We start from the raw sequence: 27,027 nt of genomic DNA on the forward strand, positions 1-27,027 counted from the left end.
AATTTTGAGGTCTTTTTTATTCTTTTTTCAAATAAAGAGTTGAGTAATGTAAAAATATTACATTGGTAACAACTCGCCATTAAGGTTGACAGTTGTTCTCAGAAACAGTAGTGGACTTGATGTCTACAATATCCTCATCCTTAAAATTGAATGTAAGCAAATGTCTATTGAACTTTATATTTGCACAGTAATTCAATTGTCTCTAATTACAGAGAGAAGAACATTAGATTATTGTATTTTGTCATTCAGCCGTGCAGTGAGGTCTCAAAAAGAATTAAATTGGGTGGACACATTATAGTTCATGTTAGGGAAGACAGCTGTTATAGCAGTATGAAGCAAGGTCATGTGGATATATAGATTAAGTCATGCAGAGAAAGGCACAAAGGGCTCCTCTTGCATCTGAGAACAAAATATTACATAAAATATCTAATGTCTTTTCTATTTGAAGCAGTGCCAATGTAGAGAAAAAAAGCCTCGGAAATTAAATTTTCTTTGTGTACAAAATATATACTGTAGTAGCCGTACTGGTACAAGATATTTAAATATACTGTACATCACACAAGTGGTTAGCAAAAGCACCAAACACTGTTCATCATTGTCCTTCCCAACAGTCATTACCAAAAAGACCAGTACATTTAAATACATTTTTCCCAAAGATAGTTCTTGTTATATTAAGTTCTTATTGAAAGATAATATCTGTCCTGCTTTGTGTTGGAAATAACGCCAAGGTTTCGGAGTTCAATGACTTTAAGACATTTGTGCCATCAGAGTCTACTCATGAATGGTATCACTGTTTTTTACATTAACTTTTTTCATTTTACTGTGCTGCTACACATTTCTTATTCATATATTGGCAAGTAGATAATTTGGAAGTTTTGAGTTTGAAATCCTGACTGTAAAATGTAAATTGTAACTCAGTATAACTTCAGATCCGTGCTATCTAAGAGGATACTGTAAACCTGTAATCTGATTAGTTGCTCTACACTGCTGAAAAAAGCACAATGATGGAGTTTGGGAATGGTGAAAGGGGCACAAATCAAGAATACAAAAGACAGAAGTTCATCAACCCCCCCAGATGTGCCTCAGACACCCTTTTCAGGAAGCTCATTTCACTCATGTTCTCTATTTTGCTTTCTCATATAAAAACAGAATGTTTATGATTTTTATGAGGGCATGACTCTTCCTTCTCCACATTTAATTTTTCTTTACTATTCTATCTTTTCTCAGGGTTGTATGTTTGCACTATGTAATAGGTATGTTTTACATTTCTTTTTCTAACTATGCAGTCCATCCATCTATCCATCCATCATCTGCCGCTTCTCCGGGAATCGGGTCGCGGGGGCATCAGTTTGAGCAGAGAAACCCAAACATCCCTGTCCCCGGCCACTTCCTCCAGCTCTTCCGGGGGGACACCAAGGCATTCCCAGGCCAGCCAATAGACATAGTCTCTCCAACGTGTCCTGGGTCTTCCCCAGGGTCTCCTCCCCTCACCAGGGAGGCGTTCAGGAGGCATCCTAACCAGACGCCCGAGCCACCTCATCTGACTCCTCTCGATACGGAGGAGCAGAGGCTCTTCTCCGAGCCCCTCCTGGATGACCGAGCCCAGGGAGAGCCCAGACACCCTGCAGAGGAAGCCCATTTCGTCCGCTTGTATCTGTGATCTCGTTCTTTCGGTCACTATCCACAGCTCGTGAACATAGGTGAGGGTGGGAACATAGATTGACCGGTAAATCGAGAGCTTCACCTTCCGGCTCAGCTCAGCTTCTTCACCACGACGGGCCGGTGCAGAGCCCGCATCACTGCAGACGCCGCACCGATCCGTCTGTCAATCTCCCATTCCATTCGTCCCTCACTCGTGAACAAGACCCCGAGATACTTGAACTCCTCCACTTGGGGAAGGATCTCATTCCCGACCCAGAGAGAGCATTCCACCCTTTTCCGGCTGAGGACCATGGTCTCAGATTTGGAGGTGCTGATTCTCATCCCAGCCGCTTCACACTCAGCTGCGAACCGCTCCAGTGAGAGCTGAAGGTCACGGCCCGACGATGCTAACAGAAACACACAATCCGCAAAAAGCAGAGACCCAATTCTGAGGTCGCCAAACCGGACCCCTCAACGCCCTGGCTGCACCTAGAAATTCTGTCCATAACAATTATGAACAGAATGAGTGATAAAGGGCAGTCCTGACGGGGTCCAACCCTCAGGACTTACTGCCGCCAATGCGGACCAAACTCTGACACCAGTCATACAGAGACCGAACAGCCCCTACCAAGGGGTCCGGCACTCCATACTCCCAGAGCACCCCCCACAGGATTCCCCAAGGACACTGTCGAACGCCTTCTCCAAGTCCACAAAACACATGTAGACCGGTTGGGCGAACTCCCATGAACCCTCCAGAACCCTGCTGAGGATGTAGAGCTGGTCCACTGTTCCACGGCCAGGACGAAAACCACACTGCACCTCCTGAATCCGATATTGAACTATCCGGCGGATCCTCCTCTACAGTACCCCCGAATAGACCTTACCAGGGAGGCTGAGGAGTGTGATCCCCTTGTAGTTGGAACACACCCTCCGGTCCCTATAGGGGGACCACCACCCCAATCTGCCAGTCCAGAGGCACTGCCCCCGATGTCCATGTGATGTTGCAGAGGCGTGTCAACCAAGACACCCCTACAACATCCAGAGCCTTGAGGAACTCAGGACGGACCTCATCCACCCCCGGGGCCTTGCCACTGAGGAGTTTTTTAACCACCTCGGCAACCTCAGCCCCAGAAATGGGAGGCCCCACGTCCGAGCTCCCCAACTCTGCTTCCTCATCGGAAGGCGTGTCGGTAGGATTGAGGAGGTCCTCGAAGTATTCCCCCCACCTACTCACAACGTCCCCTAGTAGAAGTCAGCAGAGCCCCATCCCCACCATACACGGTGTTGACGGTGCACTGCTTCCACCCCTGAGCCGGCGGATGGTGGACCAGAACCTCTTCGAGGCCGACCGGAAGTCGTTCTCCATGGCTTCACCGAACTCCTCCCAAGCCCGAGTTTTTACCGCAGCAACCGCCGAGGCCATGTTCCGCTTGGCCTGTCGGTACCCATCAGCTGCTTCCAGAGTCCCACTGGCCAAAAACTATGCAGTATAAAATTCTATTTTCTATTGTCCTGATTCTAAAAATTGCCCGTCTGGACCCCCAGAATACCAGATGATACATCTCATATGGTTTGTCTGATAGAAATGTACAATGATAAATTTCACATCAAGAACAACTTCTCTTTGCAAGGTTAGATTGGGCAATATGTCTAATCTGACTATAATTAGCAGTCGGATTTGACATTTAGAAAGTATTTATGGTTTCATCTCTGGATCACTATATTATAAGCGTCCATACTTTGAATATAAATAAACATGCACTGGGCTTATACAGGCAAATACAACTAAATGATATAGATTCAATTATAGCTTTTTATAATAAAGAACCACAACACAATGGGCATATTCTAGGATATTGCTAAATTGAAATGTTTTTACAACATGAGGTTTTTCTCATAAATTGTCCAAAGATTGTACAAATTTGTAGCCTGATAAACCAGCCTAAATGGATTGGATGTCTAATTTAGTCTGGCACCGATCAATGGATACAACGGAACATTGTTGATGAGCACAACCCGTTGTCTTTCAAACCGCGTCTGTGCCTATAGGCCAACGCTCTGACCAATCAGCGCAACTGACTGTGACGTAGTAAGCGCGACAGAAAGCTTTGGTGGGAGGGGACTCTTCCAAAACTGATGCCAAGCACAGATTCTATAATAGGACAGATACGCCACTCACGGTGCATTTCCGGTTTCCAACGAGGCGATTTTGGTTGCAGTTCCACCATCTTTCCACGTGGGGCGCCCAATTTTGGAGACCAGAATGAATGGAGTCCTATGGAGCTATACGCCCTTTCGTGCCCTTATCTCAAGATATAATTTTTTCTCTAGTAATTCGAATGTTGTTTTCGAAAGAGGGTGTTTAGAAAATACCCATGGCTGAGTTTTAGATTTTTAGAGCCACTCATTTGCTTAAAAAAAGGATTTGAAGTGTGTATGACGTCATACATAGCTGGTCGACCAGCTGTCATTAGCACAATGCTAGCGCGTTGTGGACAACAAGAAGCCAACCAGTAAGAAATCAAAGGGATATATGTACTCGTTCAGTAGATTTTTTACTTGAAACCCATGTTGAGCTCTCAGAAACTACATTCAAATCTGAGCGCTCTTGAGGAGACTTAGGTGACACTGACCATTTGTAGCATCTAGCTCCATTGGGCCCCATTCATTCTGGTCTCCACCGACGCTCCCAGTGGAATTCTGGTGGAACTGCAGCCAAAAAGCCGGTACAATGGGGCTTAATAGAGAGTGGCAAGGCTGTTCGTTATAATGGCTGTGTGCCAAGGCTGAATCAAACGAGCACTGTTCCATTGCCGCCGCCATCTTTCTTGTTGTGCTTTCGCTTGTCTATGTTCGCTTCCACTGCCCAACGTCGCACTGCTCTGTCGTCACTCCCTCAAAACCCCGCACCAGAACCCTCTGGCCCGCCCGCGTTGATTCAAAACACATCTCTGCGTTGTGATTGGTTTAGTTGCCATCTGCCAGATTCAGGGCAGTATTTTCAAAATGACAAGTGGATCGAGGCCAGACCCAACCGCAGGCAAAACATTTTGCCGTCCAGCAGTTGGCGCTGGTTTTCCAGGCTAACAAATTTGAGCAACCAAACTGAAAAGAAATACAATATTTTTAGAGAATATAAAAAATCAGACCAAAAAATTGGTAAGGATGAAATTGGGAAATTTGTCCCAATGTTAGAATGATTGAAAACAGAAAACAGTGTGCACTTAGTTTGACATGAATTTATTGGTTTTGTCCATTATGCTTACTTACGCAATCTGTAACAAGGAGCTATATATGGGGGGGGAAAAGCAAAAAAACAATTTGTAACAATAATAAATCAGCTTTAAACTTGATCAAGCACTTGCTGTTTGACACTTTCTCATGTGTCAAACAGCAAAATCAACTCATCTATCGTGTCAAAACAGGCCTGTACAGACACCCTGAAGGTGATGCAGATTCAACACTAAATTCACCTGTCAGGTGCAAAAGGTTTTATGACCATCAGTGGCAAGAGGAGTGCTTTATCTACAGAAATGTTACACATAACCACATTTCCTGTTCTTTGTGCCTTTTTATAGCTGCTGAGTCATTACAAAGCTGAGACTTGTTAGGAGGTTGTGGCTCTGCAGCCAGCGCCTGACTCACTGATTGGCAGCATAGATTGGTTTCATGGCTATTTGGCAGCGTGTATACATGATTCACATAAACAGATGTTGTCTGGGAAGATTAGAGTGCAATTTATAAGCGGGTGTCAGTGTGGGAAGGTAGACACATATTATGGCAAATTATATCTGTGTGTGCACATATGAGTGTTGTTTGTGTGCATGTTTGAGAAGGATAGAAGTCAAGTCACACATAATTTCTTCAAGGCAGAATTAATCTCACTGGTTTAGTTAAACCACAGAAAAGAGACGTTTTTCCTGTTTACAGCCTCAAAGCTAAGCAAAAACATATGGGGTAAAATAAAAGAGAGCTGATGAAGTAAAGCTTGCACACTTCCTGTGAACACAGACGCACACAAAAAGAAAACCCTGCTGTTTTCCAGCCACTGCAAATTATTCCCAATTAAAGGGGGATTTCAAATTGTGATGATTGTAAGATAGCAAAGAAGAATAAACAGAGGTGTATGTGAATTGGGAACCTTCATTCTGTTACTGCACATACTTATTTCTGTAGCTTTAGTTAAACTAGATTATCTAGTTTTGATTAAAAAAAAACTCATAAGATGTTAGTTTATAGCTTAATAAACTATTTTGCCAACATACCAATAGCCTTCCATTTCATAAATAACATGGTAAAAAAAGAAAATAGCATGTCATTGATATTCTTTAAGCAGTTTATATTTTCAAATTTACTTTCAGAGTGATTTGCAAGCCTGGTTGCTGGCTTGTTGTGGGTTTCCGGGTATGTGACCATGTTCCTACATGTGTCCTGCTGTCAGTGAGAACGTCTCTTGTTATTCAGACTTTTGGGTGTTACACATTAACCCCAGATGACTAACCCCATAGCTACTTTCATACTCACACCAGGTAAATGGAAATTAAATCTACATTTTTATGCTACATTAGTAGCTATTAGTTAACAAGTGACACATGTGCCAGTGATTGTGGTTCTGTAAGTGGTTTTTCAGGTGAAAATAATCAGATTTAGAATTACAGCAAGGAGATAAGAGGTTATATTGTTTTTTATTATGTACAATATAACACAAACTTACCTTATAACTTCATCATATTATAGTATTACTATCGTATAGTCTTTATACTTTATAGAATTATATAGTCTTCATGGTAGTGTACTCAAAATATTGAAGTCATTTTGATTATTTTGTCATTCGCATTTAAGGATCTTTTTACTTTTCTTGTGGGGTTCAGTGGCTCTGCCTGCTGAATTAACTCAACCATTGTAATAATTTCTTCCTCCTTAGCAAATTGCATCTGTAAGATGTGTACAACAAATAAAATTTCAAACAGCAGATGTAAAGCAAAAAGTCTGGAGCCACTCCTCTTTGCTGCAAAGACATATATTCTTCTTTTGTCCTCTGCTTGTACAGTTTCCTTAGATTTTTTTTCAGAACAACATGCCAGGCTGAGACATGTCAGGTATTTGGCTAATAGCTCTTTGGGAATGCCCTTGTTAATGTAGAATATTTTTTTCAACCTGTCCAACTGGTATCTTTGATCTTTTCTGTGGATGGAACTCAAGAAATGGTAACAAATTTGTCATCTTTTTGACAGTCTGCTAGAAACAAAGTGTCAAGTGTTCATAGGTCAGTGTATAGTTGCTTAACAAACAAATGACTAAATTCCTCTGGAAATGATCAGGTACAAGGACTGGACTGAAAATGAGGAAAACAACTTTGGAAGACCTTCAGAAAGCCTGGAGAACTATTCTTCAAGACCACTTTCAAAAATTACAAGAAAGTAATCTGAGGGGTGGCTCAAGACTTTGGCACCGTACTGTATGTGAATGTGTATGTGTATGTGATATGTATTCCTTAAAGCTCGATGATAAGCTTTCCCTCATCATCACTGCTGCTGGTGTCTTCTGTGTAACAGCTCTGCACAGGCCTCACTCCACTGATAAGACACTCAGTAGGTTGGTGGCCAGATAGCGACCCAGCCATAAAAACGGACTGGTATTTGCTGGTAATGTCAGGTCTCCCAGAATTACTGCTCTGACACGTGTAGTCATTTGGTGCCATATCTATAGAGTCTTGTTTCTCCTCAGTTTTCAGATATGTAAACGGCTTTGATGGAGACCCAGTGTTCTGGTAGTTCTGTGACATTTGTATGTCTCCTGTCAATCCAGTAGTAGTTCTGCAGAACTGAGAAACTCTGCTGGGGTGTGTGGATGATAATGTTACAAAATCAGGTGAGAGACTTGGGTTTTTGCGACTTCCTGAAGTTAAAATATCACTGGAGCTTACAGCTGTGTTGTTACCTGCCGTGGCATTTTCTTGCTGAGCTGAAAGACTGATGCTGGTTTGCTTTTGGTGTTCATGTGTGAATGAATGAGTTTGTTGAAGACACAACTCAGTTCTTGAGAAAATATTTTCGGTTTCTGATAAATGAGCCTGTGCTATTATGCGTTGGCTTGTATTGGATTCATGTAAGACCCGTGTTTGTGGGTTATAGATGATGCTGCTCCCCCAGTTCTGTTGCGAGAGATAGAACTGGTTCATTTCTAGAGGCGGTGAATTGAATAGGCTAGTATGAATGCTGCTGGGCGGGAAATCAAGGATATTTGATGTGTTTGGAGCTTCCTTAGAAGTTGGTGGAGGGCACTCAGACATTCCTGACTGTGTCTGGGAAAAATACTGATGATGCTGTTCAGACAGACAGGAGTTTTTAAAGGAATCCACCTGGACCTTTGTGTCTTCTCCCTGTTAATAAATGAAGAACATAAGGAGAAATATTACCACCAAGACACCATGATATTACAGTTACTGTCCTCCCTCCATCGAACTTTCACATTAGCTTTCTGCATTAACCCTTAGAGTATTTTCTCCATTCTCATAGAAAAGAGTTAAGGAATAAGTAGGGGACACATCTTACATACATTTTCAGGCCAGCCCAGCTAGTGTGACAAATGTAATTTTGACCAAGTACAGTATTTTGACACAACTGATCCAAAAGCAAACACTGACATGCACGAATGAAAAGATTAAAACAAACAATTGAAATTCATATTAATTCTAGTTCATATACAATTATTTTCTGTAAATGCCAATGTGGTCCAGGCTCTATTAAAGAAAAAAAAAGTCACATTTGTCTGACACAACCATGTAAAGTTAAACTTATTGACATGACAGACAACTGTGACCCTGTTGCCCACTCAAAGATGTCTCAAGACACAATTCTTAAGATCCCCCAAATGATTAAATGAACGTGTTTTTAAACAGTTCTTCAGGACCTTTTATTGTTTTGTGTTCAAAGTTCATGGAAAGCTTAGCTTGATTATGAAAGGCTAACTTTATCATGCAGAGGCGGAATGCCATAAAAGTCAATTTCGTTCCTATATGTCAGTGTTTTATTAAATTTAGAACAAATCTGTGCTGGTTCTACGAGTTACAGTGTTCGGTGAGTTAATGTTACACACACTTATACTGCGAATTACTTTGACTGTTTTCTTTTGTGTGTCTTCTTTGTAAACAGTTAACGTCAACAGGTGATTGTGATCATGGTTTTGTATATAAATGCAGCATCCATTCAGGAACAAAGATGGTTTGTTCTCAAATGTGTGATAAAAATCATTAAAACATTTTAAAAAGCATGTTCTTCAAATTCCACAGACTGTCCTGAATCAAGAACCGTCATTCATCAATAGCTGATATAACCACAAGTGCAAACCTGTGCTGTACCACACATATTTGCAGGGAGAATGGTACAAAATGACAGCTGCTTTATCGATTTATTTTTTATTTTTTATCCTAAATACCACAACTTCTTTTACATATTGTGAGAACGAATGGCGGCATTATAAAGAAATAAAAGATTTACTGTCTCAACTTTCTACAGGTCTGAGTGTATGTATGTATATTAAGAAAGAAATGCAGTGTCTTTAGCTCATACTGTCTTTGTTTATTCATTTATCTATTTCAAGTTTTCATACCATCCCAACTTTTTCTGATTTTGGGTTGCACATCGTGAAGTTTTGATACAATGGAAGAAATTCTGACATAACAACTTTTTGTTGTGTAATTGCTGTCAGCTGATTCGTTCCGGTATTGCTATAACAGATTTGTGATGGTTCTAATTTGGTAAAAGGGTAATAAATAATATATCAATTATAACGGACAGCAATGTACCTTTTTGTTTACTATATTTGCCATGTTGTGTAAATCTTTCTTTTCTTTTCCTTACACTGCAGTCTTTCTTGTTTTGTCACATCTAGAAGGATTATCAATTTTTTGCACAGCAACAATTTAATAAGAAAAAAGCAAATTCTGGTTTGACTGTATCTGCTTTCTTGGTAAATTATTTTAAAAACATGAACAACAAGTCTATGATGCATTATGCCTTAAATCTGCAACCAGAGAATCCCCAAATAAGTTCATTCTAAATATTTGAGGGATTTGTGGGTGAGAAATAAAAATAATTCAAAAGTATTCAGAAAGAATGCTGGATTGGAAAGAATTGTGAGCATTCTTGGTAAGTTTGTTTTGTGTGTCATTTTTGTATCAGAGCACGGTTGTTTGTCTTGTTTGTCTCTGTGTGGCCTGTGACCCTGAATTGAATTAAAGCAATACTATGTAACATTTCTACCTTAAAATAACAGCTTGAAAAAAATTGTGCGGCTGGAATGAGTTTTAATATTACGATTGGCCTGTCTCCTATGCCCTTCGGGGGTCTCAGTTGGAATAACTGCGCTATGTAACTTTGCTGGAGCGGCCCGGGAGCTGAGCGGAAGTACTTCGACTTGCTCTCTGGCACACCTACCGTAAAAACAAATAGACCCCTCTCACGCTCCCAGGTATAAGGCTAAGCTAGCGCAACATTGTCAGTACGATCATCATGGCAGAGGCACCGAAGAAACAGAAGAAGGCGTTGACTGATGAAGCAAGGAAGAGAAAGAGATTTACGACAGTGTCTTAACCATACATTACCTCCAAGTCTGTAGGGGGAGCTCCATAATGGGCTTTTTGAGAAGTTACATAGTATTGCTTTAAGCGGATATAGAAAATAGATGAATGGATTTTTGTATCATTTATCAACCGAGTTTGGTTTGGAGATTTCTTCTATGTGATACACATTCTGTGAGGATCCATTATCAGGTGAGCCAATATGTTTTTAGTGCCTAAACCGAATCTGATAGTTTAGACACCCAAACATGACAGAAAAAAAGAATGAAAGCAAAAGCAACTGAAAAAAAGGGGAAATTTCACTTCTGTCAGATGAGAAATTAATTTGGGTTTCCTGGCTGCCAGTCATGTGTGTAACTTCAAGTCGCCCCACTTCTGCCTCTACTAAAACAAATGAAAATAATTTTTTTTCTCAAATAATGCTGTACAACAAAATTTGTGGTAGTTACTCTTTGCTTTCTGTCAACTATCAAACAGTTTGCTCATTTGGGCCTTTTACAGGGACAAATATTCTTAACAAGCTCCTAACAATCAAGAGTTAAATAATCATTACACAATGCATTATAGACAATCATTTTAAACCACTGATACACCAAATGAAAGAAGGTCACAACCCTTTTCTCTTTTAGACACCAGTGAGGAGCGCTTTTTTTACAGTCTGTAGAGCTTTTAAAGAAGCTTCATCTTATTTGACCTACAACAACTGTAGCAAATCTAAACTACGGTATAGATTATACCGCTTGTATTTTCAATGAACTGTTTTAACTGATTACATCATGAATTGTGAGGATTACCTAACTATTATTGTCATGCTATTGTACTGCTAGTAACATTAATATTTTGATCAATGGTTAATCACATGTCTGACAAGTGCCCCAAAGTTGGTCCTATTCTTTTTTTTTTTTTAGAAGAGTTTTCATTGATTTTCATGTAAGATCTTAATTTAAGCCAAGGCATCTTTATTTATATAGCGCATTTCATACCACAGGCAACTCAATGTGCTTTACATAAAGACAAGGCATTTAAAAGAACAGCATAAAGCAGCAATTTAAAGAGGAAAAAACATAGAATAAAAATTAAAAACACAGTTAAACGCAATCAAAGAAGAGGGGAAAAAGAAAGATATAAACTCAACCATAAGCACCCCGAAAGAGAAATGTTTTTAACCTGGATTTAAAAGTGCTTACAGTTGTGGCTGATTTCAGTTCTGCTGGTAGTTTGTTCCAGTTGTGTGCAGCATAACAGCTAAAAGCTGCTTCACCGTGTCTAGTTTGAACTCTGGGCTCCACTATCTGACCTGAGTCAGCAGATCTCAGAGCTCTGCTGGGTTTATACTCTACCAGCATGTCATTCATGTATTCTGGACCTAAACCATTCTGTGATTTGTAGACGAGTAGCAGAACTTTAAAATCTATTCTGTATCTGACCGGGAGCCAATGTGAAGACTTGAGAACTGGGGTGATGTGATCTGATCTCTTTGTTCTGGTTAAAATTCGGGCTGCAGCGTTCTGGGGGGGGGGGGTCCAGTCAGAAGACCGTTACAGTAGTCAAGTCTGTTGGAGATGAAAGCATGAATCAGCTTCTCCTGATCTGTTAGGGACATGAAACCCTTAATTCTGGATATGTTCTTAAGTTGATAAAAGGCTGATTTGGTGACTGATTTGATATGATTGTTGAAGGTCAGGTCTGAGTTTATCAGCACGCCGAGGTTCCGGACTTGGTCTTTAGTTTCTAGAGACAGTGACTCAAGATGTTTACTGACAGCAAACCTCTTCTCTTTGTTGCCAAACACAATGACCTCAGTTTTTTCTTGATTTAACTGAAGGAAATTTTGGTTCATCCACTTTTTGACTTGCTCTAAGCAGTCGCACAATGACTCTATAGGACTGCAGTCATCTGGAGACAGTGCGAGATATATCTGTGTGTCATCTGCATAGCTGTGGTAGTTGACTTTAGAGTTCTTCAGAATTTGACCCAGAGACAGCATGTATAGAGTAAACAGAAGGGGTCCAAGAACTGACCCCTGAGGAACTCCACATGTCATAGCCACTCGATCAGATTGATTACTTCCAATAGTCACAAAATAACTCCGCTCCTCCAAGTAGGACCTGAACCATTCTAGGACTGTCCCGATGAGTCCTGCCCAGGTTTCCAACCTGTTCAGCAGTATACCTTGATCCACAGTGTCAAATGCAGCACTGAGATCCAACAATACCAGAACTGACACCTTGCCTGAGTCAGTGTTCAACCTTATGTCATTCAACACATTAATAAGAGCCGTTTCTGTACTGTGGTGAGGTCGGAAGCCTGACTGAAATTTGTCAAGGAGTCCACTGGAGTTCAAGAATATACTGAGTTGATTAAAAACCACTTTCTCAACAATCTTGTCTGTAGTTGGTTAAAATGGAAGCATCCAATGTTCTCTTTTTTAGAAGTGGCTTGATGGCAGCTACTTTTAAGGGTTTAGGAAACGTGCCTGATTGAAGTGAGCAGTTTATTATTTGCTGCAAATCTGTTTGGATTGTTCTTACAATAGTTTTAAAGAAGTCAGATGGCATTGTGTCAAGACAGGATGTCGATGGTTTAAGATGCTGGACTGTTTCTTCTATGGTTTTTTGGTCAACGGTATTGAATTCTGACATCATAGTTGATTGATTCCTAGGTGGTTTTAAGGATTGCGTCATTTTATTATTTTGCTGATTTATGTTGATAATTAGCCTTATAGATTTGATTTATTCATTGAAAAAACAAGCAAATTCATTGCATTTTACTGTGGAACAGAGTTCTGGAACTATCTGTTTTGGGGGGGGGGGGGGGGGGGGTGTCAGCTTATTAACCATAGCAAACAGAGCATGAGTGTTGTTGATGTTCTTATTAATCATTTCAGATAAGTGTTGCTGTCTAGCCCGGAGTAACCCGTGTTTAAAATTACAAAGACTTTGTTTGTAGAGGTCATGGTGAATTTGAAGTTTAGTTTTTCGCCATTTACGCTCTGCTTTCCTGCATTCTGTTTTCAAGCCCTTTACCATCATAGTGTTCCTCCATGGTGTTCGCTTTCTGCTCAAGATCATCTTATTTTTAACAGGTGCAACAGTATCCATCACATTTGAGATTTTCAAGTTAAAGTTATCTAAGAGTTCATCAACTGTCTCTGCACTCGCAGTTGATGACATAGCTATAACTTCCATAAACTTAGCACTGGTATTCTCATTTATGTACCTTTTTCTAACAGACACACGAGTTAACTGAATGTTTGGAGTTAACTGCAAGTCAGAGAACACACGGAAATGATCAGAGAGCGCCAAGTCCTTGATATCAACAGAAGAAATGTCAACACCTTTAGAGATAACCAGATCCAGTGTGTGGCCTCGAGTATGTGTGGGCCCATTCACATGTTAAGGAGGCCAAAAGTGTCAAGTAGAGAGCAGAGTTCTTTGGCATTAGTGTCCCTGTTATTGTCCATGTGAATGTTAAAATCCCCTGTTATGATAAAAAAGTTATAGTCAGTGCAGATAACTGACAGCAGTTCAGCAAACTCATCAAAGTGTCAGTTTGGGTGGTGTGAAAAGGACACGGATATTCAAAAAAGCAAACTTGATTTATTTACAAAAACAAAGTTCAAACAAAAAGCGCGGCTGAGCCGGATTAAAAAGAACCTAAACTGTGGAATAATTATTTAACAAAACAAAACACCTGGCATAGCATGGAGAAAAACCACTTAACTGGGTCGTGGCATGGCATGGAGGATGTTGACGGGTAAGGATCTCACAAAACAATGAGGGGACCTGGAAACTAAATACTGTGGAGGGTGATTAGGGATAGAGTGCAGCTGATGGGGAAAACACAGGTGCATTGAATGAACTAAGTGCAGGGAAACTAAAACATGGGAAAACTAAAACTAAACTAAGACATGACTAAGACGTGATCTAAAAACCAAACATGACCTAAAACATAAAACTAAAAAACAGAGATATTCAAAAGAGCTAAAATCACCAAGTAAAATTTCTTTGCACTGAAAGACTGATTTAAAAACGGCGGCAACTCCCCCGCCCTTCTTACCACTTCGACACTTATTGATAAAACTGAAATTTGTTGGTGCTGCCTCATTGAGAATGGTATCACAGCTACATTCAGTCAGCCATGTTTCACTAAGAAATAAAAAGTCTAGATTATAGGTCATGATCATGTCATTTACTAAGAGGGATTTGTTGGCTAGTGATCTGATATTGAGTAGGGCTAATCTCGTGGAGACAACAGGTGATACTGGTGCGTTTCGGGGTTGACACACCATATTCAATAGATTGGTAGATTTAACTGAACCTTTTTTATTTCTCACCAGTTTGACCACTTTTCTGTTACCTGTCATCACAGGGATTGAAAAGGCTGTCTGAACTCCATAGGGCCCTGACTTTATCTGGGGAAGAGCATTCTTGATATCAGTATTACAGCCTGGACCCGGCACATATCAGTCAGACTCACAGATATGATGATTCAGAGGAGGTGGGGGGGCTTGGTGACTTTTGTTTGAGGGTTGTTTCCAACGTGATGGACGTGGTGGAATGGGAGGGGCTGGATGAGGTGGGATGTTAGGGGGGAAGAATATGGGATTTTGGCGTGGTGTCAATTGTATTCCAATATTGAGAAAGCTCTTCATCCTGTCCGGGAAATCCAGAAGTGAGGAGTCCAGACTGAGTGGAGAGAGCAGGGGGCTTTGTGGGGTCTGGGGGGGCGAAGGCTGGGGGTTTCCCACTGGGGCTGGGGGAGACTCCGCCTGTTGGACTGCCAGGGCTGGTGAAGACTCCACTTGTTGGGCTGTTGGGGCTGGTGAAGACTCCTTATCTTGGGGTGAGGATGATGACGTTGCAGGTTCTTTCTGGATCTGCTGTCCTCCATGGTCAGTCCTTGTCTCAGCGCCCTCACCAGAGCATTGTCTTATCTGTCGTTTTGGAACATTTTGTCCTGTCTTGTCCTTGATAGGGGCTGCTGGTGTGTGACGCAGAGAGTAAAAAATGTTGGAGCTTAGCAACTGAGCTCCTGACTTGTTAAGGTGAAATCCATCTGCCTTAAAGAGGTGCCTGTGTCCCCAAAAGATGTCGAAATTGTCAATAAAGTACATTAAATTGAGCAGCACACATGTCTTTGAGCCATCTGTTTAGCATCATCAGTCTGCTGAATCTCTCATCTCCTTGCCAAACTGTTGGTAGAGGTCCACTGAAAAACACCTCTGTACTTGTGCATCGAACTTTGTTTACCAGGTCCATAAAGTCTTGTTTTAATACCTCCAATTGTTGTTTCACAACATCAAGGGCTCCTGTGTGTATGATGAGAGATTTCAGTGTCGGATGCTCAGCAACAATGTCCAGGATCTTCTTTGAGATATCAGACAACATGTCGTTACTAAAACAGAGTATTTTGGTCTTTTTCTTGCTGCAAAGACGTTTTATCTCATTCACAGCTCCGTCACCCACTATCAGAGTTTGAGGCCCAGTGGTTAGCTCTTTCTGTGGCCTTTTAGCATATAATTTAGCCTCATACCTTTCTCCGGTCTTGGGAGATGAGCATTCTTTTGGAGAGTCAGGATTTTGAGAAAGTGGAGCAAATCTGTTCTCTAGCTGAATTCCTGTGTCTTGTGGCAATTTGCTCCTGGTTTTGGTGGTGGTCTCGGTCCATCGTTGCTTTTTCTTTGGTATCGGGGTAGAGACAATCCTGTGTGATAGTGCAGGCCACTCTGAGTCATTGTGGGTCTCCAGGTGTTGGGTTCTGCCTGATAACCGTCTTCCCACATCTGAGGGAGGCGATTTGTAGTGTTTTGGCTTAGCACCAAGGGAGTTCCAGGGAGGACTGGTTGAATATTTTCCATTTACACCAGACTCCTGCCGTGTCTGGGTGGTGCCGGTTAGCTTCCTGTTAGCCTGCTCCCTTTCAGTGTTTTGGGATACTGGCAGAGTAGTTTCATTCCCATATTGTCCATTTATCTCCATGTTCACTTCAAGCCGATTAATTTTTGTTTCCAGTATTGCTATCTTCTGGAGTAGCTTGTGGTAATCGTCAGTGGAAAAGGGAGGCATCTTGCTGCTAATTGGCTTCAGTTAGCTGAGCTCATCCAAAAGCAGGAAGCTGCAACGGAATTTCCACACGACAGTTTCCAGATGACTTTCTGATAAAAATGATTAACTCTTTCGGTGCCATTGACGTCTATAGACGTCAGTTTAAAAAAAACACGCTGACTGCCAAAGACGTCTAAAGACGTCAATTGCGTTTTTTAACGGAGCGGGCTGGGGGACAATCTAGCGGAGTTTGTCACTAAATCTTAGGCTTGTAAACACTAAACAGAGAATGTACTGGCAAAATTACCCGCAAGGTGGCAGCAGTGCCACTTTGCACAAAAAAAGAAGAAGCTCGTTTTCTCCGTTTTTTTGGTCAAACAGCTGTTTTTGGTGAAACCAACCTATGTTCTACTGTCTATTACTAAAGGACTGAAAATGGTAGAAACAAACTTTTTTTTCCTGATGAAAGAAGAGAGTCTACTCTTTCGTTTGGTAATTTCGGTGTGTACATAGTCATAAGACACACTTTTCTGTGGGTCTTGGAAAATCAGTCAAAATACTGAAAAACACTTGGCAGTATGGGTCTCTCTGAACTGAAAATGGCTGGCAGCCAATGAGTTAAAAAAGTCTTGGTTCACTTAAAAGAAAAAGAATAAAATTATATCCAAGACTTGTGGAAAGAAGAAAAATGATTTAAAAGCAAATAAAGCAATAAGCAGCAGGAGGAAGCAGAAACACGTCTGCACTCTTCAGAAGCAGGAAGCAGCTTATTTAAAAAATAATCAATAGCTAGTGTTGTCAGAAAAATGCAAAGGAGAAAAAGGTACTAAAGTGCCATACCTGAATATAACATACAATTGTGCATCACAGTCAGACAAATGTGACGAAGGTGTTGGGCCAAAATGTGCGGCCATAACAGCTTCAGTTACCTCCGCAATAATTCTACAAATATCTTAAATTCTATGTAGGGATGGGACTCTAGTCTTCCAAAAACAGGATAAAGGGTAAAGGGAAAATCAGCTAAATCATGAGGTATGTTAGGCCATCATTTATGACAGTTAAGAAGCATGATGTGTTCATCTGTTTTCTCAGCACGGTCTGTAATTTTAGAAGCCACCATCAACACGTTCCAACTTAAGATTTATGATTACATCTAGAAATACATTTTGAATTGTCAGAATTACAAAGTACTGAAAAAATACATTGCTAAATTATTTTTTTGGTATCAGAAGTAGAATTATGACAATTCAGAACAACAACTTCAGACTTCCACCGTCGCCTTGTGCAAAGAGAAGTTTGGATGCAGTCCACATGCTTCCTTAGCTACGCATCTTTTGGACTAATTTGGATTTGAGTTACTTTGACTTTAATGGAATGTGATTGTATTACAATTAATTGCATTATAATTGTCTTAAATTGGACCATATATTTGAAGTGCCTTGAGATGACAATTGTTGTGATGTGGCACTCTGTGAATGAACTGGATTGGATTGAAAAGATATGCAGTCATTTGTCTTTGAAGTACTTCAAAGTAAATCAGTATGCATATTGTAAACACTGGGGAAAAAAATCTTTGTGTCATAAACGTTCAGTGTGCATGTCTCACCTCTGACTTAGTCACAATGTATCTGCAGTGAGACTCTGTTACTTTGTCTGACTTGATTGTTCTGTTCTTGTCCTCTCCAGTCACCCCCCCACCTCTCCGTTCCTCCCAGCTCTGGTGGTGCGTCTCTGCCTCCCCTAGGCTCTCTTTTGATCTCCGGTCTGTGCTCTCTGGCTGCACAGGAGTCCTTGCATGGTCCAGTGTCTGCAGATCCTTCTGGGCTCCACATTCCACCAGGGAGGCTCCCTCCAGAAGCCCTCAGGGAACAAAAACAAATGAAAAGCAGTTGCTTTCTTTAAACTTCTGAATCCACAGTTTCTCTGATTATTCGTCAGTCTCGCGGGTTTTCAGGTCTTTCTTTAAACAATAGACACATTTGAAAGCAACAGGAAAGTTGGAGCAAACAGTGTTCAAAATACTTATGTTGATATTGACCATTAAAGGACTTTTCCTCTCTACAGAGAATCGTATCTGTAGGCTCATTTAAACAATGTGTTTATCTTCCGCTGTCACTTAAGTCCTTCTCTGTGTTTCTGACGGTGTCTAAGCATTTTGGAAATTTGGAGGATCCACTCAGACTCCTGAAAACTCATGTTAATTCAAATAAACTGAATATATTTTTGTAGGAACAATAGCAATGGATTTTATGCCCTATCACTTCCAATTTAATCATTTTTGACTAAATTTGCGAGGATACCAGTATATGTTTTTTTGTGATTCTGCAGGATGATAAAACACTTTCAAATAAGGCCTCCTTTTTCACAGACTTGCAATCATTTGCTGCCATCTTGTGTTCAAAAGGGAGTCTTTCTTTACATTTGGTAAGTTTTAAATATGTCAGTTGATACAAACACAGAGTGTATATAAGTGTCTCATCCCTTTTCTTGCCATAGTAAAGTGAGTAAAATGTAAACGTAATAGTTTTTAAACTAGTTACACAAGATGAACTAAAAACCCTGTCCCTCTTGAAGTCCCTCATTTGATATTGGAAAGTAAGGTTCTTGTGGACTCTCTCATCTTACCTACAAATTCATATCCCTCAGATAAATGCAGAAGCAGGGGCGATGCTAGGGTATTTTTAGTGGTGCCAAGCTTGGCACCCCCTGGCTAAGCACATTTTTCAAATATTATATTATGCAAAAACACTTTTTTTTTTGCTCAAGGATGCATTATTTTAGTGACCATTTTATTTATTTTCTAGCATTTGTTTTTGTTTTAACTCTTTACTCCCAAAATAAATGTTGAGTTATCTTCAATATTTGTCTCAGGCTCTCTGTTATCCCTGTCAAGCCACAGTCTTTTGAAATGAAGAGGTCAAAATTTAATGTTGTAGGGGAAAACACTACTCAAAGCAAAACTAATACGGCTCCAATATTTATAAATGTACTAGTTTGCCTCAATTAGTGAGAAATAATGTGCACTGGGGGCTGGGCACCCCTAAAGACCAGATCCTAAAATCGCCCCTGTGCAGAAGGTTTCTGTTAATTCAGGTAAATTCAGATTTGAATTTGAGAAAAAGACGTCTGGCTGTGAATGTTATTGTCGATCAAAGCTAAATTTGTGATTAATGTGATGATAAAAGGATGTAATGTTTCATGTTTGTTTAGTTTTGACCCTTTCATTTCAATGATCTATATAGCACCAATTTGAGAACAAATTAATCTAAATATGCTATTAAAAGAAAATTAACAAGTTCAACACAGTCCTGTTAGCTTTTGATTGTTTTCATTTATTCACTTTGCTATCAGCTAATTGTGTGTACTGTTATGGCTACAGCTGATCTGAGCTGCTGCCCTGGAATTTAATGTCTTGACCAGGAATTTAAATCCCAAATCTTTTTCCTGATTGAATAAATGTTGAATATATTAATCAACTGTGGGTCCTGGGGTTCTCAGCATCCTTATTTAGCATTTGGTGATTTAGCACTGATAACATTATGTATATAATGAGTAAATATGGCTGACTAAAATGCACTACTTTTTTTTTTTGTTGTTTTGTTTTTATTTGTATCATTGCTACATTATCCTGGAATTAGCCTTGGGTTCTGTACTGTACATAAAAAGATGTCAACTTTTCACCCAATGTAATGTGTGTATGTAAACACCCTAAAAGTAAGTTATTTGTCCCAAGCATCAGTGCACAGTAATCCACGTTGATGAGGCATTTTTGCACTTTATGTCCTCAACAGTCCATATACGATAAATAATATACAGATACCCAACACAATTGCTCCAAACAACTGTGCAATCCCTAAGTGCAGAACATCGTTTGGACAGTCGGTCTTTTCTTACAAAAGCTGTAAACTCTGGAACTCACTGCCTACAGATATTAAGTCCATCAGTGAGTTTAAATTGTTCACCTTTAAACTTAAATTTTGGCTTAAAACAAATCAGAACTGTACTAACTTGTAAAAATGTGAGAGTGAATGAATGAGATGAAAGTTTGAACTGCACTGTTAATGTTTTATGTAAATTAATGTCTATTTTAGGTCTTGTGTCAGCACAGAAAAGACTAACCAGGGACGGGAGTTGTAAATTAGCACTTGTTGCTGTACTCTGTATGCATCACATCAGCTACAAGCTTTGATTTGTAACTATGTCTGATTGTATTGGCCCTGTCAAATAAACAAAATTTTTAAAAAAATTCAAAATTAAAAGAGAGTCATATATACCTGTAGTTGGGCCCTGAATGGTTGTGCACCCAACTGGACTGTCTTTGAGTCTTTCCAACCGGATGTCAGAAAACAGAGAGGTAGACTGACCGGCGTGTTTTTCTGGATTCTCTGAGCTGGTTACATCCTGCGATTCACGTGAAGTCATTTCCAAAGAGGGGGAGAATTTGTTTGAAGGTCCCACTCTGTTACATTGCATCTTTGTATATTTGGATAAATTCTGACTCTGACTTAATGTAGGTTCTTCTTGATGACCACAGTAGATAGATCTGTGTGTGTTCAGCTGTCTTGGAGCTTTGCACTTATTGACTGACCCATCAACGCATGCAGCAGTGTTGGCCTGACAAAGGTATTCCACACTTGGTGACCTACTGCTTATCAGTGTGTTTGCATTACATGAGGCTCCTTGATTTTGTGTTTGAAGTTTGTGTTGGCTTTCTTTACCCAGTTGTTCACTTTTCATGTCGTTCTGATTTACTGTTCTGGTGGAAAGAGAGGTCACACTGAGCTTGTGTTGGCCAGAAAGTGTTTGTGAGACTGTTCCATCTTGGCTGATCCTCCTGTCTGGAAAAAACTGCTCCTCAGCACAGCGGCTCCAAGAGAGAGCTGTTTCAGTCTCTGCAGTTTGGCTCTCTCCTGAGTTTATACTTCTAAGTGAAGCAGCAGTTGACATAACATTGCCTGCAGAGCTCTGGGGTTGTGGGACCCTGTTTATATGACCGTACTTGTGTGGGTGTGGAGAGTTAGATCCAGCTGATGCTGCAGCCTGAGTGGTAGTGCTGTGTTCAGACAGGTGGGGAGCTGGCTCCCCTTTCACAAACTGTACAGAGAGTGGAGGTGTATTTCTCTCTGTGTTGAGCGTTGGCAAAGACTTTCTCTCATCAGTCTTCCTTTGATTTCCTGGCTGTTTGTTGTACCCTCCTTCACTGCTATTTCCCACTTTGACACTTTGAGCTTTCTTCTGGGCAACTTCCGGGGATATTCCTTCAATTTCACATCTTTGAGACAGGACAGTACTTGATGGATGCTCAATTTGAGGTGCAAGAAGGGCCAGCTGCTCATCAGATATGATCTGGAGGCAGATCTGGAGGTCTGCTGTGTGCACATGAAATACCTTCTTAGCTGGCTGGTCAAATGGTATAATCGGACAAGGCACAATCGGGGTGTTTGAGCCAACATGTGCTCCGTTTCCAGGGTTTGTCGAGCCTGAGGCTGTTGAGAGTTGCATGTGGTGCAGTGGAGGGTTAGGGCTGAGATGAGAATGAGATTGTGTGAGAGCTATGGTAGCAGATGTCTGATTGCTCACTGTGGTTAAAGATCCGTTCGCAGCTGCAGGTGCAAGAGATCCGGGTAACTGTAAAAGCATTGAGTTAGCTGCAGATTTGAAAGGATGCATCAAAGTGCTGCATAATCCTGTCTGATAATCTTGAAGGCAGCTTGTGGTTTTTGTGGGTGCTGCAAATTGCCTGTGCACCACAGCTAGACTAGATGCTAAACTTTGACGAAGTTTTGATGTTCCACTCTGACAAAGAGTTTTGACTGCGCAAGGCAAGACAAGCTGGTCTTGTGTGGCACAAGTTTCCATCAAGGATGAAACAATGGCATTTCCAAAATTCTTTGCAAGTAAAGTTTGGTCAGTGGGAATAGATAAGAGAGCAGGAGTGGGAGGACAGTCATCACTTACTTTGGGTTGATCCACAAATCGCTGTGAATCTTTGGAATCAGGTTCAGGAGCATTCGGTAACTTGAGCTGGTATTTAGGCAGGAAGCTGTTCTTGGCAGCAGAGGGGATGGAAGTGGTCGGTGGGCTGCTAACCGACAGCACATTTGCAGTGAGTTTGCTTGGCAAAAAGAGAGCTCCTTTGAGCTCAGTATGTTTAGGATTGTTTTGAGGGCTTACAAACGTGAGATTTGTATCCTGTGGAGGTAAAGTACCAGTCACAGAGGGAGGGGGATGAGTCAGTGTGTTTGGGTCAGTTAACGTCTCCAGGGGGGGGGTTATTTTGTCATCAGTTCTTTGCTTTTTCCTGTCAGAGGGAATATGGGCTTCACAGAGTTGCGATGTGGAGTCAGTATATTTTTCAAAATGAACCAGTCTCCCAGCCTCTGTTCTGCTAACACACTCTGTTTTGCAGCTAACCAGTGATCCAGTAGTAGGCAATGGCAATACTGATAGTGATACATTTTTCCTAGCTGGAGCTTTGACGGAGCTGTTAAGATGACTGCTTTGAGGATTCAAATCCTGTAGACTGTCAGAAGGATGGCCCACCACCACACTGCTCTTTGTGAAGTTTATCGTTGAGCCTGTTGTTGTTACTGTCTTCTTAGGAACCACTGACACTGTTTTTTGTGGACCCTGAGCAACCTCTGGGCTCGTTGAACATTTCCTGCCTTTAAAAGTGTTGCTGTCACCAATTTTTTCATTGTAGAACCTTTTAAACGTCCCTCCCCTGTACATGTACCACTTGTAAGAAAGCTTTTGTGGTTTCTTCCTCCGGAACTTTCTGCTGTTTGGCTCTTCACAAATGTCACCTCCGTCTCCGTCGAAGCTGAGACTGCCAGCGCACGCCTCTTCCACAGATGAATTTGTGAAAAGACCGTCTGTTGCGTGGTTGCAGTCTACAGCAGTCTGCCGGACAAGTGGGCGGTGGGTAGATGAGTGCTGACTAACAGGCCTCATTGCAAAACTCGTTGGGTTGATCTGGCCAGAGCTTCCCCTCCGGACGAGTGTTACATAATCGCTCTTATAAGAAGTTGGGCTGCTTTTCTCGGGCTGCAGAAGGGTAACACTGAAGGGGAGGGAATTGCTGCGGGTTAAGGGGGCACGCTCCATTGTGGAGGATTGCTGAGTGGGCACAGAATTATACAATCCGGGCTTGCTGTGTCTTTGTAAACCAATACTCTGAGTTGGATTGATCTTCATGTCAAAGTGAAAGGAGTCCTTGTAGGTGTATGGCATGGGAAGGTCAATGCTACCCTGCTTTGACAGAACTGTCTTCCGTGGCCTCACGTTCTCAAGTTGTTTGTCCTCAACAACTGCTGTGTTCTCTGAAATCAGCTTTGTTATTCGCTCCTCCAGCAGCTTCTGCTCCTGCTCTCTTACTGTCTCTTTGGGCTCCTGTCCACTGTGGCATCTTTCTGAAGATGTGTGTGTGCTGGTCATTTTTTCAAGATATTCCTTGTTCGTTTCAGTGAGGGAATCCATACTATGTTCAGGTAAAACACTGCTGGGACTTGGATAGTGATCACTACTCTCACTAAAACCGGAGTCTGTGCTCTCGTGACTCTGCGATTTTCCTCTAGACACAGAGTTCTCCCAATGCTTGGAGAACAGCATGGCTTCTTGTCTCTGAAGGGGAAGATGTCGACTAACAGTCAAAGGTGATGTTGCAGTTTCCACCATCTGTTTATCCTCTTCCTTTGTTACCTTTTCACTCCCATTTGTTTCTGTAATGTGAATGGTGGAGCTCAGCTCTTTCTGTTCACTGAAAGAACCATGTGTCTGTACAGAATAGGTCTTTGTGGTACTGGCTGGAGTGGTGCTCTCAGGTAGTCTGGCTTTTTTCTCCATGCTGCCCAACTCTTCACTACGATCATCCAGAGATAAACTGGAGGTGCAGGTGTCTCTTGAGCTGGACATGCTGTCCACGCTGCTGTGTTCTGACTCAGATGAGAGACGGGCATGTGCCTGTGTGCGTCTGTGTTTGTAGAGGTTGCTCTGAGTTTTAAAAGAAACTCCACAAGTGGTGCAGGGGTATGGCCGCTCCCCGGTGTGGCAACGGAGATGTTTCTCGAGCACACTAGGCTTCATACAGTCCCGTCCGCAATGAGGACACACGTGCTTTCCCGCAGATTTGGGTTTCGCTGCAGGAGCAGCAGGTGTCAGACTCAGTCCCGGCTGAGACTGCAGCCCACCAGCAATATGCAGAGTCAGAATGGGGAGCGTCTCCTTGGAGTAGAGCGGTGGCATGGCCAGATGGAGCGTGGCTGGCTTCTGGGCAGCAGCAGGAGGCTGTGGGTAGGACTGCGCTGGTAAAGCAGGCACTGTGTGGATGTAAACAGCCGTTAGGGGGGCCTGGATGTCCATCCTTTTCTCTGCCTGTGCTGCAACAGAGCTGATGTGTACTGGAACACTTGCCAATCCCAGCTTGCCAGTCTCCATGGTAACACTGCTGCTGTCGTGATGAACCGATGCCAGGTCTCTAATTACCTGTAAGATAAGAACAGTTTGTATTAGACTTTTGCTTTGCCTCAGATCAGTAGAGACGTATTAGTCTGTTTGAGAGGGGATGTAAAGAAAAAAATTAAGCTCTTACTGAAGACAGATAAGTAGTACAACCAAGGACAGGTGGCTTGTAAAGCTCGTAAGCACATTAAGGTAAATCCAGTCTAAATTTTACATTGTGATCAAATCTACAAAGTGATGTTATGCAGTTAGGTTCTGGTACAAAAATAAAAACACATACACATCTGAGTGATGTCACTGAGAGTGGAGGCATCTGAATCTCTGCTGCACAATTTTAAGTGCAGGTGGGGCAGGTTCTCTTCAGATATATTTTGTGTGCAGGCAGTGGATAGGATGAAAAAAAAACACGCAGTGAAACACAAACATGCAGCAGACAGAAGCAGGGGCTGATGTAGTTGAGTGAGTCACATGAGGACAGCGATGAAGGAGTGAGAAAAACACACTCATACAGTACATCAGAAGCTTTTATCCTCCCAAATGAAATATGTCTGCTGAAATGAGCTGTTGTCTCGGTCACCAGTCTGCACCAATTATATGGCATACCCCTGATGCTCTCAGTCACATGTGGTGGCTCTGTCTACTGACAGGATTTCATATTAGTGCTTATCAGTGCAAACTTGTCAAAGTGTAAAGCCACAGACAAGAAATGACAAACAAGTGTATACTAGAGAAAGATAATTGGATTTTCTTTCTGCTGTGATGCTTCTTCGTGCATTCAGTGATTTTGCCCAAAACAACAGAGGTACAGTGGGTTCGGAGCACTTTCTTTGTTGGTTGTACAGCTTGAGAACAGCCAGACTTTTTGTGTTTTTGCGAACTGAGGGAAGTTTCTTTCTGATCATATTTGGCTGAGTAAAGAAAGAGCACTGTGTACAGATGCCTTACTTTTACAACATTATTGACTGTATGTAAATGCACCCTCATTCTGAAATGCGCTGTCACTTCCTTACAGCTATGTAAATATGTCATAATTACACATGCTGCAACTCAGGGCAGAAATGTAACTGTTGAGATGTTTTTTTTCTTTTTACAAGCACTTTTAGTCATCTTAAAAATATGTGTCCTGGGTGGAATGGGTTTAAAAGAAGGTTACACTGTACTAAACAACAGCTTCTACTGCCAGTTGGAACAAACATTTGCAAATATGACTAGCATTGAAATGTAAATAAGAGGAGTGAAAGACCCTTGAACTTTCTGATTTCTTGTGACTGTGAGAAATTAAAATGTCTTGTTCCATCTTATCTAGTCTATTCATTTTATTTCCAGCTCTGACTTCATCAAAGTAGAGTATGAAAAGGATATATCTAGGATTGTTGCCATTACATGGTGCTGGTAAGAAATATATAAATATACATAAATATACAAAAAGAAATCAGAACATGCCGTGCCTAAACTCAAATGCAACAGTTCAGGACAAAAAAAGAAGTCACTTACGGTTTTTCTCCATACTCAGATCAGGGTGAATTATCCAGGATTGAAAGCCCCCTACACTGGGCAGCCCCATCCTCAGTGTACCTGTTCATTGTAAGCTGTTCTGCCATTCCCGTTGTGTGTTCCTCTCCAATCTGATTTTCTCTCACGGCTCTTTGACATGAACTGTTTCTTGTCACGAGGAAGCGGAAGAAATGCAAATGAGAGTGCGAAGATGCACACACTGAAACACAGGCAGAGGGGAGTAGAGTGAGGGAAGGAGAAGGGCTGGGTGGGTAGCTATCAAACAAAGACTTCCGGAGGACAAGATGAAAACGTAAATTGCATAAAGAGATCAGCAGGAGTGAAAGACTGACAAGAGTGGCCAGAGTGGCCTAGAGCACAGATGGAAGAACTTAGGGCTGAGACAAAGTGTTATTCAAGGAAATGAAAGCAACTGCCTGTCAGGGGAAGTGCTGTGGCAAAGCAAACTTACCCTCAACAGCTGAGTAACTGATTTTAACATCTACTGTTCGAGGTGGTGCCTGCCTTTGAGTCAGTTATACTCTCCCATCTACCTACTTCCTCCCACACACAATATCTCACACACCCACACATACAAGAGTGCAGCAAAGCTAATGTTTATGTGGCTGTTTGGCTGCACGTGTGCTGCTCTCACCATCTCAGGCAGAGAACAAATGGATGTGTTGGAGCAAATTTCCCACCTCCAGCCACAGCCCCCATAATGCTTTTACAAAAGTTCAGTAGTTCACATTGCACATGCTTATACTGTAGTGTTTTTTGGGTTTTTTTTGCTGAGAAAAACTG

At 41.5% G+C, this 27,027-nt stretch overlaps 1 protein-coding gene across 1 annotated transcript; it reads right to left on the reverse strand.

Moving 5' to 3' along the window:
* Window positions 1-4,866: 4,866 nt before the first annotated feature.
* znf831 (zinc finger protein 831) lies at window positions 4,867-26,733 on the reverse strand. The gene is made up of 4 exons (XM_075461856.1): window positions 26,224-26,733; window positions 20,544-24,753; window positions 17,876-18,129; window positions 4,867-8,023 (listed from the first exon to the last, which is right to left on the reverse strand). The coding sequence occupies exons 2-4, from the start codon at window positions 24,703-24,705 to the stop codon at window positions 7,136-7,138; spliced, it is 5,304 nt and encodes a 1,767-aa protein (XP_075317971.1). The 5' UTR covers window positions 24,706-24,753; window positions 26,224-26,733; the 3' UTR covers window positions 4,867-7,135.
* Between the last annotated feature and the right edge of the window lie 294 nt (window positions 26,734-27,027).

This window comes from Odontesthes bonariensis, chromosome 3 (assembly GCF_027942865.1).
Source record: "Odontesthes bonariensis isolate fOdoBon6 chromosome 3, fOdoBon6.hap1, whole genome shotgun sequence".
NCBI lineage: Eukaryota > Metazoa > Chordata > Actinopteri > Atheriniformes > Atherinopsidae > Odontesthes > Odontesthes bonariensis.